Here is a 12,177-nt window from a genome sequence, read left to right as displayed (position 1 = left end):
GGGGAAAGATGAAGAGGAAAGCTAATGGGAAGACGGCGCGGGGAGCTTCCGCCTGGTGATTGGTCAAATAAGGTAAACAGAAGGCGGGGCGGGGCGGGCCGGCAGCGGGGTGGCCTCCAGGAGGGGGCGGAGAGTGCGCGGCAGGCGGCGGCGGCGGCCGGGGAGGCCGGGGAGGCCGCGGCGCGGTCACTGCTAGCCGAGCCGAGCCGCGCCGATCGCCATCCGGCCCCGGCTCCCGCGCGCGATCCCGGCCGGCGGCGCGGCCCGGCGGGCCCGGCGGCGCCGCAGCCCATGGAGCTCGAGAACATCGTAGCGAACACGGTGCTACTCAAGGCCCGGGAAGGTGAGGCGGCCGAGCGGGTGGCTGGGCCCGGGTGCAGGGAGCGTGGGTGCGCGGCGTCTGAGCTCCGCGGGGCGACCCATCCTTCGGATCCCCTAGGCTCACTGGCTTTACGCCCTACACCTCGCCCAGACACACGAGCCTTTCCGGCCCGTCGTCTTGCTCCTCTGCACCTGCCCCCGGGGTTCGAGGCCCAGGAAGGGGCGGGGGTCAGACCGCCGCCCTCGCGGCGGGGGGTGGTGAAGGAGTGAAAGAAGGAGAGACGAAGAGGGAAGGGTGGGACCGGGGCCCCAGGAGAGCCTCACTGCCCTCTTCCACGTGAGATGTGTAAAGATGCCCCACGTGCTATGGCCCCAGACCCCAGCACCCAGCTTAATCCCGCAGAAAGTTGGTGTTAGGTAAAGGCTGGAGAATGAATTAACGGAGCCTCTGCGTAACACAGCCCACCAGACGTGGGGAAACTCCTGGTCACAAATGGTACCTATAGAACTGCCACTTGCTCCGTGCCTCAGGACACTGAGGGCAGAGGTGAATGGATATTTGCCCTCAGGGAGCCCATGGTATAGTGGGGCTAGCGGACACAGAAAGAAGTGGGAGCAGAGCATGCTGCGCTGTCGGTATTCTAAGTGCAAAGGCCTGACTGGGGAAACCAGTCTGGTGGACTGAGTGTGTGTGTAGCTCCTCGTGGCTCCCACCCCAGATATTATCAGGCTCTGTGTAGGTCCTGAGAGACACAGAAGGACCAGACTTGGTCCTTACTGCCCTGTGGTCAGTCTGCTCCCACCTGCCACACCCCACCTCAGTAACATCACTGACCTACTCTGCCCCACCTTGTCCAGGGTGCTGGGGAAGCAGCAGTAAACAAGACGCTTGTTTTTGGAACTCCAGGGCAGGGAGAGAGATTATGATGTTTTTCCACCCTTTGCTGGACCTCCAGGCTTAAGAAGTCATCTGCTTCACCTTTTTGCCCAATTTTACATGTGGAAAGCTGAGGCTCAAACCAGGGACTAGCATCAGGTCACACAGCAGGATTGTGATTGACTGAGGCCTAAGACACAGGATGCCTATTCTACATGAAGCCCAGAGGAACTTCTAGCTGGGTGCCACAGAATTACCCCCTGTCCACCCAGTGCCGTGGTGAGATGCAGCCCAGAAACAGCATGGCAGCCTGGGTCCTCAGAGCCTGGGGAGCCTGTTTTATCCCCTGTCCCTTATCGAGCCCATGGGCTAGGCCTTCCTCCCAGCCTCTGGGGGCATCTGCCGATTCTGTTCTGCCTCGTCATCCAACCAGCCAGGGAGGAGGGGTGGGGAGGGCCAAAACAGGCCTTCTCAAGGGCTATAGCCAGTCAAGTCCTCAGGCCTGCTGATGGCACTGCCTGGCCGGAGAGTGTGAGTACCATTGGACAAGCTTTGTCAGGCTGTGGGCAAGGCAAAGGGTGGTGTGGCCAGACTGGGGACTGGTACCTCCACTAGAGAACCCTTACCACAACCTGGCTCTGCTCCTCCCACCTGCATGTTTTTTTTGTTTTTTTTTTTTTTTGGTTGTTTTTTGAGATGAAGTCTCATTCTGTTGCCCAGGCTGGTGCAATCTCAGCTCACTGCAACCTCCGCCTCCCGGGTTCAAGTGATCCTCCTGCCTCGGCCTCCCAAGTAGCTGGGACTACAGGTGTGTGCCACCATACCCAGCTAATTTTTGTATTTTTAGTAGAGATGGGGTTTCACCATGTTGGCCAGGCTGGTCTCAAACTCCTGACCTCAAGTGATCCTCCCACCTTTGGCCCTGCAAAGTGCTGGGATTACAGGTGTGAGCCATTGTGTCTGGCCTACCTGCATGACTTCAAACATGTCTCTTCTCTCTCAACTTCAGTACCCTTTTTTGTGGAACAGTTGGCTGTGGGACATAAAGACTAAAGGAAATCCTGATTGTCATTGAGTCCTGAGCCCAGGCCCCTGGATGGACTGCATCAGAACCAACTCATGAACTGGCTTTTCATGAGCTTGGGGCTGGGGCCCTTGACAGCTTTCCAAGTGATCTGAGGCCCCAAGTGGTTTGGGAACCCTTGGTATGTGAATAGAGTTGGCACGTAATAGATGCCAGCCATGTTTGGGGTGGGGAAGGAGCTTGGGTTGTGGCCATAGGGAGCTGGGTATGAGACCTGTCAGTGTCACCTCTGGGCTTGGAGATCTTGGGTGAATTGATTCCTCACCTTGGAACCTCAGTTTTCTTATGATACTGGGCCTCTCTGGAAGAGTTGCTCTGAGGATAGAGTGGGATGTTGGGGCTGGAGCCTTCCCTCAGTACCCCTTCTTTTGCCAGGCACTCAGAGGCATGGGGAAGGGGCCCAGGGACACTGAAAGGGGACAGAGAGGGTGGGGAGGAGCCCCACTTACTGGGCCACCCAGGACAGGATATTTGCATGTGACTCTTTGCTGCTGCCTTGATGTGGCTGGGAGGCGGAGAGAAGGAAGTAGTAACTGAGGGTGGGAGGCTGGCGGATGGAGGGTAGGGTGAGGGACCTGTGGGGGGTGGGGGAGGAGTTCCCCTTCTGGGAAGGCCTTGCCCTGGGTTGAGGGGTGGGGGTCTGTTGCTCACTCACAGTGAAGCAATGACTGCTGGGCATTCTCTCAGTAGGCAGCTGGAGGCCTCTAGCAGGTTTCTCAATGGGCTCCTGCAATACTTCCTCCTCCAGGCAGCTTAGGTCAGGGAGTCATCGAGGGACCTTGCTTTGCCCCCTCCCTAGAAGGCAACTTCTACCCTTGCACCACCTGCCCTCACCCAGGCCAGATAGATACAGGACTGGAAAACCAGAGGGAAACTGAAGCCCAGCATGAGAAAGTGGTTGTCTAAGGTTGCCATAGAATTGTTGGAGCTGGGGCTCACCTCTTGATTCAGCCCTACTCGATGTGGACGGTATCTCCTATTCACCACATAACACACATGGAGAAACAGGTTCACAGATAGCAAGTGATGGGCTTACAGTGTGACTCAGAAATTCAGACCCAGCTCTGGGAGGCTCAGGCCCCTTCCCTCCTAAACCTGGTGGCCCATAGGCCACACACATTTGGCTCCCTCTCTGACACATTTTATTTATTTGGCTGCAGTGAGGTTTTTTTTGTTTTTTTTTTTTGAAACAGAGTCTTGCTCTATCGCCAGGCTGGAGTGCAGTGGCGTGATCTTGGCTAATTGCAACCTCTGCCTCCTGGGTTCAAGCAATTCTTCTGCCTCAGCCTCCCAAGTAGCTGGGATTACAGGCATGAGCCATCACACTGGCTAATTTTTGTGTTTTTAGTAGAGATGGTGTTTCATCATATTGGCTAGGCTGGTCTTGAACTCCTGACCTCATGATTCACCCACCTTGGCCTCCCAAAGTGCTGGGATTACAGGCATGAGCCACCATGCCTGGCTTTTTTTTTTTTTTTGAGACAGTTTCACTCTTGTTGCCCAGGCTGGCGTGCAGTGGCACACATTCAGCTCACTGTAAGCTCCGCTTCCCAAGTTCAAGCAGTTCTCCTGCCTTAGCCTTCTGAGTAGCTGGGATTACACACATGCGCCACCACACCTGGCTAATTTTGTATTTTTAGTAGAGATGGGGTTTCTCCATATTGGTCAGGCTGGTCTTGAACTCCCGATCTCACATGATCCGCCTGCCTTGGCCTCCCAAAGTGCTGGGATTAGAGGTGTTAGCCACTGTGCCTAGCCCTGTTTTTTTTTTTTTTTTTTTTTTAATAAAATGGGGGCCAATATTTTATGTAAGAGTGAATTTCTAGCTGCTTTTGAAAAATCAGAAGAGCTGGCTTGGCCACACTGAGCCAGAAACCCGCCTAGCAGCAATCAGGCAATCTGCTGGAGTTGTGCTACAGCTGCCTGTTAGAGGGGCCTTCTCTGTTCCTGGTCATCTCACATCTGGCCCACGTTTCCCATACCTGTTGGGCTCTGCAGGCAATTGAGCTGTCGTGGACTCAGCCGCTGCAGATGGGGGTCTGCGAGGTCAAGCAAGGCAGGCAGGGGGCCGTGGAACCCCTGTGTGCAGGGGAAGGAAAGTCCTGAGTGTCTCCCCTTGCCCCTGCCTTGCTTGAGCATCTGATAGCCATGATGTGGAGCCTGGCGATAGAGGTCTGGGAGCCCCCTTGTTCCAGGCTGCCCTGTACATCTCTCGGGCTTGCCCTGCTGTCCTAGAATCTTTCCCTCCTGGACCTTCTGCAGTTCCCACCACTGTGATGCCCTTCTCTCCTTTCTTAACCGGGGGAACTCCTACCTGGTGGGAGGCAACTGAGGCTGGACCCATTGTCAGAGCTATCTCCTCCCCCAGCAACCTTATTGCTCCTCTTGGCTCTCCCAGCTCAGAAGCCTGACGCAGGAGAACCACGTGTGTCCTGGAACGCGGCAAGAGCGTGCTGGAACGTGCTTGGGAAAGCCCAAGGTGCCGCCCAGAGTGGGCTCCGCCTTGGCTGGGCCCTAGAGGCCCTGAGCCTCAATGAGGACCCAGAGGCAGTCCTGGGGCAGTGGGACTTGAGACCCAGTGCCTGATTGCTCCCACAGGTGGCGGTGGGAATCGAAAAGGCAAAAGCAAGAAATGGCGGCAGATGCTCCAGTTCCCCCACATCAGCCAGTGTGAAGAGCTGCGGCTCAGCCTCGGTGAGGCCTGGGCAGAGCCTGGGGATGCTGAGGCGAGGGGCCTTGCTAGGGCCGGGGGAGCCTCCCCTGAGACCTTGCCTTGGGGCAGAGGGGCAGGCTTGGTGGCTCCAGTGAGCAGGAGGATGGGGCTGCACCATTGAGCCTAGCTTCAGTTCCCAGGCTTGGAATGCTTGGAGAGCAGACAACAAACAGGGTCATACTGCTGGAGGTGGTTGAAGTGGTGTCAGGAGTAGGGCAGGGGCAGATTGGGGCAGATGAGTCCGCTTTGGAAAGGAGAGCCAGCTAGGGTGAGCAGCATCCACAGGACAGAGGGAGCGGCAGCTAGGCCAGCCCACAGACTGACTGCCTTGGGAGCCCCAGGCCGGGTCTTAGCCTCCCAGGCCCAGCCTTGAGTGGTGCCTAGCAAAGCCTTGATCAGAAACCCTCAGCCTGGGCAGTGTGACAGGGTTACTCCTGGGAGGGGACAGAAGGGCCCAGGACCCCAGTTCCTGCCAATCTTGGCCAAGGCCCCAGGTCTGAGCAGCACCTAAGGTTGCTGAGGCCCCCCGGTGGCCTGCACATGGCCAGAGCGCACCCAGGCCGCTTCCACCTCCTGGGAAGGAGGCCCAGCTGAGAGCTTGCCGGAAGCCACAGCTTCCTCTCGCACTTTCGCCAGGCAGGCAGCAGGTGTGGGCCTGGCCCAGGCTGGGCTGGGCCGGAACATCACAGACCGCACCCAACCCCGGTACTGTGACATATGCAAGTCATGTAAAGCAGGAGACCATCGCAGGGAGGTGGGTGGAGGCCTGGGCTCTGGAGCCAGATTCCTGGCTGTGTGACATTGAGCTAGTCAGTTAGCTTCTCTGGGCCTCATAGCCCCAACATAGCTGTACCTACCTCAGGGTTGCGGTGAGGATTCTGAAGAAGATCACGGCTGCCACACTGCAGAGCTGGAAGCTGTTGTGGGGGCCCAGAGCCTGGTGGTATGGGCAGGAGTGCCCCATCCATGGGCTCTGGGGTTGTGGACCCAGCAGCTCCCATCTCTGCCCACAGAGCGTGACTACCACAGCCTGTGCGAGCGGCAGCCCATTGGGCGCCTGCTGTTTCGAGAGTTCTGTGCCACGAGGCCGGAGCTGAGCCGCTGCATCACCTTCCTGGATGGGGTGGTGAGTGCAGCCCAGCCCTGCCCAGCCCCATGGGTGGTCAAGGTCTCAGCCTCATGTGCCCTTCCTCCTGTTTCTCTGCTGTTTGCTCTGCCCAGACCTCCAGCTTCTCTGCTTTCCACCCTGCAGGCTGAGTATGAAGTGACCCCAGATGAGAAGCGGAAGGCATGTGGGCGGCGGCTAATGCAGAATTTTCTGAGCCACATGGTGAGTGAGCAGTGATGGAGAGATGACGGCAGCCACTAGAGCCCAGTGACAGGGAGAGGAGTGACCACAGCCTGGGCAGAGACTGCCCTGGAACTGCTCCAGGCAGCACAGTGGGCATGCAGCCCAGGGTATGGGCTGGGCTCCGGCCAGGCAGCCTCCCAGTGCCTCTGCTGCGCTCTGCCTTATGGGTGGGGAGCAGGAAGGGGTTCAGCAACCAGGCTGGCTGGCACACCTCCAGCCTGCAGTCTCTTATGGCACTGCCTGAGATGCCTGACCCCTCTCCCCTGGGAATGGACAGCCGTCCAAGGGAACCCCTACACTGACCTCTCTCGGGCTTGTTCCCAGGGTCCTGACCTCATCCCTGAGGTCCCCCAGCAGCTGGTGATGAACTGCGCCCAGCGACTGGAGCAGGGGCCCTGCAAAGACCTCTTCCAGGAACTCACCCGGTATGCCTGTCCCTGACCACAAGCCTAAAATTGTGCCCAGGAGAGGGGGCTTCTGTGGGCCAGGAAGGTTGTAAACATCTCAGTGGCTGGTGAGGGAGCTCAGCTGTCCGGCCCTGGCCTTCTCCCTGCTGTGTGACCTGGGAAGGCTGCCTCCCCTCTCAGTAGCACCCACAGCTTCAGCACAGGCTGTGTGTCTCCCAGCTCGGGGGTTAGCAGAAGGACTGGCTGACAATAATGCCTGTGGGCTGAGCCTGTACAGAAATAGAGGCCTGGCCCAACAAGTTGAGAGCCTGAGGTGTTGGGGGCTGGCAGGTGAGCTGGGCCTGCCTTTCCCCAACAGGCTGACCCATGAGTACCTGAGCGTGGCCCCATTTGCCGACTACCTCGACAGCATCTACTTCAACCGTTTCCTGCAGTGGAAGTGGCTGGAAAGGTGAGCTCCCTGAAGGCTGGGCCAGGTCGCTGGGGTTCTTCATAGGCCTTGGGCTCTCCTGCTTAGCCAGCATTTGCTTCCCCACCCCTTGCCACAGGCAGCCAGTGACCAAAAACACCTTCAGGCAGTACCGAGTCCTGGGCAAAGGTGGCTTTGGGGAGGTGAGTGGCCAGGAAGTGTGAACAGGGTGGGTACGTTGGGCCCTGGACCAGCCCCTGGACGCCCAGCCAGGGTGCAGCTGTCCTCCATTCACCTCTGTCTGCCTGGCCACAGGTGTGTGCCTGCCAGGTGCGGGCCACAGGCAAGATGTACGCCTGCAAGAAGCTAGAAAAAAAACGGATCAAGAAGCGGAAAGGGGAGGCCATGGCACTGAACGAGAAGCAGATCCTGGAGAAAGTGAACAGTAGGTTTGTAGTAAGTACAGAAAGAGACTCTCCCTTCCCCTTGGCCATGCTGGTGCACTGGCCCACCCCACCCACCAGGCCCCACCCTCCCACATGGGATGTTGGGAAAGGCAAGGTTGGGGTGTTGATGCCAGGCTTGGGGAGCAGGCTGGGCCCAAGGAGTGGCACCAAGAAGGTTTTTTGGGCGGCCCTGCCACCAAGCACTCCACAGCTCCTGCCTGAGGGCTTGGGTCCCCTCGGCTACAGGTGAGCTTGGCCTATGCCTATGAGACCAAGGACGCACTGTGCCTGGTGCTGACGCTGATGAACGGAGGCGACCTCAAGTTCCACATCTACCACATGGGCCATGCTGGCTTCTCCGAAGCACGGGCTGTCTTCTACACTGCCGAGATCTGCTGTGGCCTGGAGGACCTGCACCGGGAACGCATAGTGTACAGGTGGGGAGGGCTCCTCCACCCCGGGAGCTTAGCCCTCCCTGCCAGGGACTACAGCTGCGCCTGGATGGAGGTAGCCAAGGGTGCCAGTCAGGCCAGACTGCAGAAGGACATTGGTGCGGGCTGTGGCACCGGCTTAACTCACACATCAGGCCAACTCGAGTGGCCCAGGCCTAGGCTTTGGGCTCTGGGGGACCCACAGGGGAATCCTGACTTTGTCACATACACCTCCATCCCCAAGTGTGTGACCCTGGGCCGGTCTGCTCCCTGCTCCCACTACTGCTTCCTTTTCTAGAAAGCAGAGACTATAATTCCTACTTCCCAGGTTGTTGAAGGGGCCCAGTGAGATAAGTACAGAGTGCCTGGCATATGGGGCTGGGTAAGGGAGAACCCTGGCTCTGATTGTTGCTGACTTCCTGTGAGCCTCACAACAGGCCGGTCAGGGGGCAGATGAGTAGCCCCATTTGACAGAGAGGAAAGGCAGAGTCAGCCACCAATGGGTGAGCAAGGCCACTGGGGAGGCCCCTCGAGGTGGAGCTGCCTTCCACTCGCCTAGAGAGTCCTTGGTGTCCTGGCTGTGTAGATCCTTCCTCTGCTCCCTTGAGTTTTGGCTGTTGCCAGGGAGAGCAGGGCTATCTGTTGCCCTGGCAGCAAATGAGTCTTGTACCTTGCTCCACACCTGGCCCCAGGAGGCAAGTGAGCTAGGAGAAACTGGCCCATCTGACTCCCTGGCAAACTGAGCAGCATCTAACCCTGTTCTTCTCTCTGCACAGGGACCTAAAGCCAGAGAACATCTTGCTGGATGACCACGGCGAGTGGGGGCACCTGGGGTGGGGCGCGGTGGGGTGAAACGCAGAGGCCTGGCCTGTTAACGGGTCCACCTGTTTCTCCACCCACATTTAGGCCACATCCGCATCTCCGACCTGGGACTGGCTGTGCATGTACCTGAGGGCCAGACCATCAAAGGCCGTGTGGGCACGGTGGGCTACATGGGTGAGTCTTCCCTGCCCTGGCCCACTGGCCTCCTGAGTTCCCTCACTGTCTACCCACCCAGCCATACCCACTTCTGTTTGGGAGTGTCCTCTCAAAAGGGGTCTCAATAGAAAGGGCCCATCCCAGTGCTCCTCTTCTAGAGGTTAGGAGACCAAGACTAAGCCAGGACCACACACAGTTGTGAAGTCCCACCATTCATTTGCTAGATATTTACTAAACCCCTCTATGGCTGAGCTTGTAGGCAGCTACTGGGGAATGGAGGAGAGAGACTTGTTTCCATGGCCCCAGGCCCTGCCCTCCTTGTGCCCATCTGTGAAGGAAGCCAGTGGAGGGGTCAATGTGAGGCCTCATATTCCACTTGGGAACCAAGAGACAAGGGAGGCAGAGCCCTGGCTCTGCAGGCTCCACCTCTTGCCTTTTGTGTGGCCTTGAACCAGACACTCCACTGCTCCCAGCCTCATTTTGCTCGACTGTAAAACACTCATCATACCTGCTTCCCAGGGCTGCCTGGAAGATGAAAAGAGAGAGTACAGGAAAAACTCCCCATGGGGCTGCCCTGGCAGGTAGGAGGTATTCAGAAAATAGGAGTTTCCTTCTTACTTCTTTCTTTTTTTTTTGAGATGGAGTTTTGCTCTTGTTACCCAGGCTGGAGTGCAATGGCTCAATCTCAGCTCACTGCAACCTCCGCCTCCTGGGTTCAGGCAATTCTCCTGCCTCAGCCTCCCGAGTAGTTGGGATTACAGGCGTGTGCCACCATGCCCAGCTAATTTTTTGTATTTTTAGTAGAGATTTCACCATGTTGACCAGGATGGTCTCGATCTCTTGACCTCGTGATCCACCCGCCTCGGCCTCCCAAAGTGCTGGGATTACAGGCTTGAGCCACCGTGCCTGGCTCCTTCTTCTTGCTGATATTAAATCCAGAAGTTGCAAACTGGTAGCCACTTGGGCCCCATTTCACCTACATTTGTGTTTAAGTCAAATTGTTTTTAGTAAGCCACATGGTTTCACGTGCAAAACAAGATTTCTGACTTCTTGTGTAAAATCTGAAGACCCAGGGACCCTGGACGTAGCCTCCTGCAGGGCTGTATCCACTCCCCTGATACTCTACTACTGGCCAAGGTCCCCTCCAAGCTGGGACGGTGCCTGCCTGGCCAGCGGGTTTGAGTGGATCCCAGACTTAAAGTCCCACTGGCGTTCCTGGGGTCTGAGGGTCCACTCCCCACCTCCTGCCCAGTCCTAACTCCCATGCCGCCTGCCCAGCTCCAGAGGTGGTGAAGAACGAACGGTACACATTCAGCCCTGACTGGTGGGCGCTAGGCTGCCTCCTCTATGAGATGATCGCAGGCCAGTCGCCCTTCCAGCAGAGGAAGAAGAAGATCAAGCGGGAGGAGGTGGAGCGGCTGGTGAAGGAGGTGCCCGAGGAGTATTCGGAGCGCTTTTCCCCACAGGCCCGCTCACTCTGCTCCCAGGTATGGCAGTTCTCGGAAGCCCGGCCCACCGAGGCTAGGGTGGACGCAACTTTCCCTCCCTCCCAGCCACTCACCTGCCTGCCTGCCTGCCCTCCTCTCCCCTGCTCTGCCACAGCTCCTCTGCAAGGACCCCACTGAACGTCTGGGGTGTCGTGGGGGCAATGCCCGTGAGGTGAAAGAGCACCCCCTCTTTAAGAAGCTGAACTTCAAGCGGCTGGGAGCCGGCATGCTGGAGCCGCCCTTCAAGCCTGATGTGAGTGCCACCCACTCTTGCCGAGGGCAGGGCCTAGCCGGGCTGGGGCTCAGGGGCTCTTGTAGTACTGGCCAGGATGCTTCCAGTGCAAGTGGCAGAAAAACCAGTCTAGTGGCTTAGCCACAGAAATAAAGATAATTCACAGTAAGGAAAAGCCCCAGGACAGGTCCAGCTTTTGGCATGCCTGGATGGGGCTCCAGGGCCCTGACAATACCCTAGGAACTCTCTCTCCCTCCCCAAGCTGTACTGTTTAGTGTGTAGTCTTCATATTGGGGCAGCACTGCCCAGGGTGCAACAGCAGTGCCCCCCAGCAGCTCAGCCACCTCAGTAGACAGCTCCTTTTGCTCTTTCCTTCCTTCCTTCCTTCCTCCCTTCTTCCCTTCCTTCTTAACTTGCCTCCCTCCCTCTCTCTCTCTCTTTCTTCCTTCCCTTTCCCTTCCCCTTCCCCTTTCTCTTTCCCTTTCCCTTTCTTTCTTGGTTTTGCTCTGTTACCCAGGCAGCTGGAGTGCAGTGGCAAGATCTTGGCTCACTGCAACCTCTGCCTCCCAGATTCAAGCTATTCTCCTGCCTCAGCCTCCCGGGTAGCTGGGATTACATGTGCACACCACCACACCCAATTTTTGTATTTTCGGTAGAGACAAGGTTTCACCATGTTGGCCAGGCTAGCGTCGAACTCCTGACCTCAGGTGATCTGCTCGCCTCAGCCTCCCAAAGTGCTGGGACTACAGGCCTGAGCCACCACACCTGGCCTTGCCCGGTAACTTCAAAAGAAATCCTCATGGGGGAAAAAGAAGTCCTAATGCTGATGTCTCTCATTGCTCAAAGGCTCCTCATTGGCGACATGGGGAGCATACACCTACCTGAACCTGTGCCAGTGGGGGAGCTCAGTTCCCCAGAAGAAAACCACAATGCAATTGCCAGCAGTGGGAGGGGCTGTTGGGCTGGCCATCCTTCTGTGGGTGGTCACTTCCCCTTATAGAGTCTCACCCATTAACTGAGCATCTCAGTGGGCCAGGCACTCAGCAGGCAAGAGTGTCCTCTAGCTGTCAGAGGCCAGGTGGCAGAAAACCAACCTAAACTCACGTAAGCCCAACATGGAGTGTATTGGTTCATTTGGCCAGAAAGTCCCCAAGTAGGGCCAGCTTCAGAGTTTCCTGCTGTGTGCCAGGATTCTCCAGCTCTTGGCTCGCCTTCAACGTGTTGACTTTCCCTCCCCTGAATTAAGCTCCTCGGTATGTGATAGCCACAGGGAGGGTTCTGATTGGCTAAGATGAGGTCATGTGCTTCCCCCTTCCCATGTCTATGAGGACTGGGTCCTGTGATTAACGGTGCACCAGGAACACAGGAGAGGCCCAAAGGTGATGGGCAGGGCAGGGCAGGCCAGGTTGTTATCTGTCAATGACACACATGTTTATTGATT

General features: G+C 57.4%; 1 protein-coding gene across 9 annotated transcripts in view; it reads left to right on the top strand.

Moving 5' to 3' along the window:
- The window catches only part of GRK6 (G protein-coupled receptor kinase 6), a 17,150-nt gene continuing 4,973 nt past the window's right edge, over positions 1-12,177 (top strand). For 2 of the 9 annotated variants that reach the window (XM_078364621.1, XM_078364622.1), the window contains exons 1-13: positions 1-72; positions 4,881-4,976; positions 5,858-6,121; positions 6,248-6,325; positions 6,671-6,771; positions 7,112-7,204; positions 7,302-7,365; positions 7,478-7,618; positions 7,855-8,045; positions 8,816-8,853; positions 8,946-9,035; positions 10,296-10,504; positions 10,620-10,757. In XM_078364621.1, the coding sequence (XP_078220747.1) occupies positions 25-72; positions 4,881-4,976; positions 5,858-6,121; positions 6,248-6,325; positions 6,671-6,771; positions 7,112-7,204; positions 7,302-7,365; positions 7,478-7,618; positions 7,855-8,045; positions 8,816-8,853; positions 8,946-9,035; positions 10,296-10,504; positions 10,620-10,757 (1,551 nt within the window). In that variant the 5' untranslated portion in view covers positions 1-24. Of the gene's footprint in view, positions 73-128; positions 344-4,880; positions 4,977-5,857; positions 6,122-6,247; positions 6,326-6,670; positions 6,772-7,111; positions 7,205-7,301; positions 7,366-7,477; positions 7,619-7,854; positions 8,046-8,815; positions 8,854-8,945; positions 9,036-10,295; positions 10,505-10,619; positions 10,758-12,177 lie in introns of those variants that run through there. The other 7 variants (XM_008990155.5, XM_002744490.6, XM_078364623.1 and 4 more) reach the window with 6 other exon arrangements.

Source organism: Callithrix jacchus, chromosome 2 (assembly GCF_049354715.1).
Source record: "Callithrix jacchus isolate 240 chromosome 2, calJac240_pri, whole genome shotgun sequence".
NCBI lineage: Eukaryota > Metazoa > Chordata > Mammalia > Primates > Cebidae > Callithrix > Callithrix jacchus.
The sequence above is the reverse complement of the archived record's forward strand: the minus strand, read 5'-3'. Positions and strand labels throughout refer to the sequence as shown.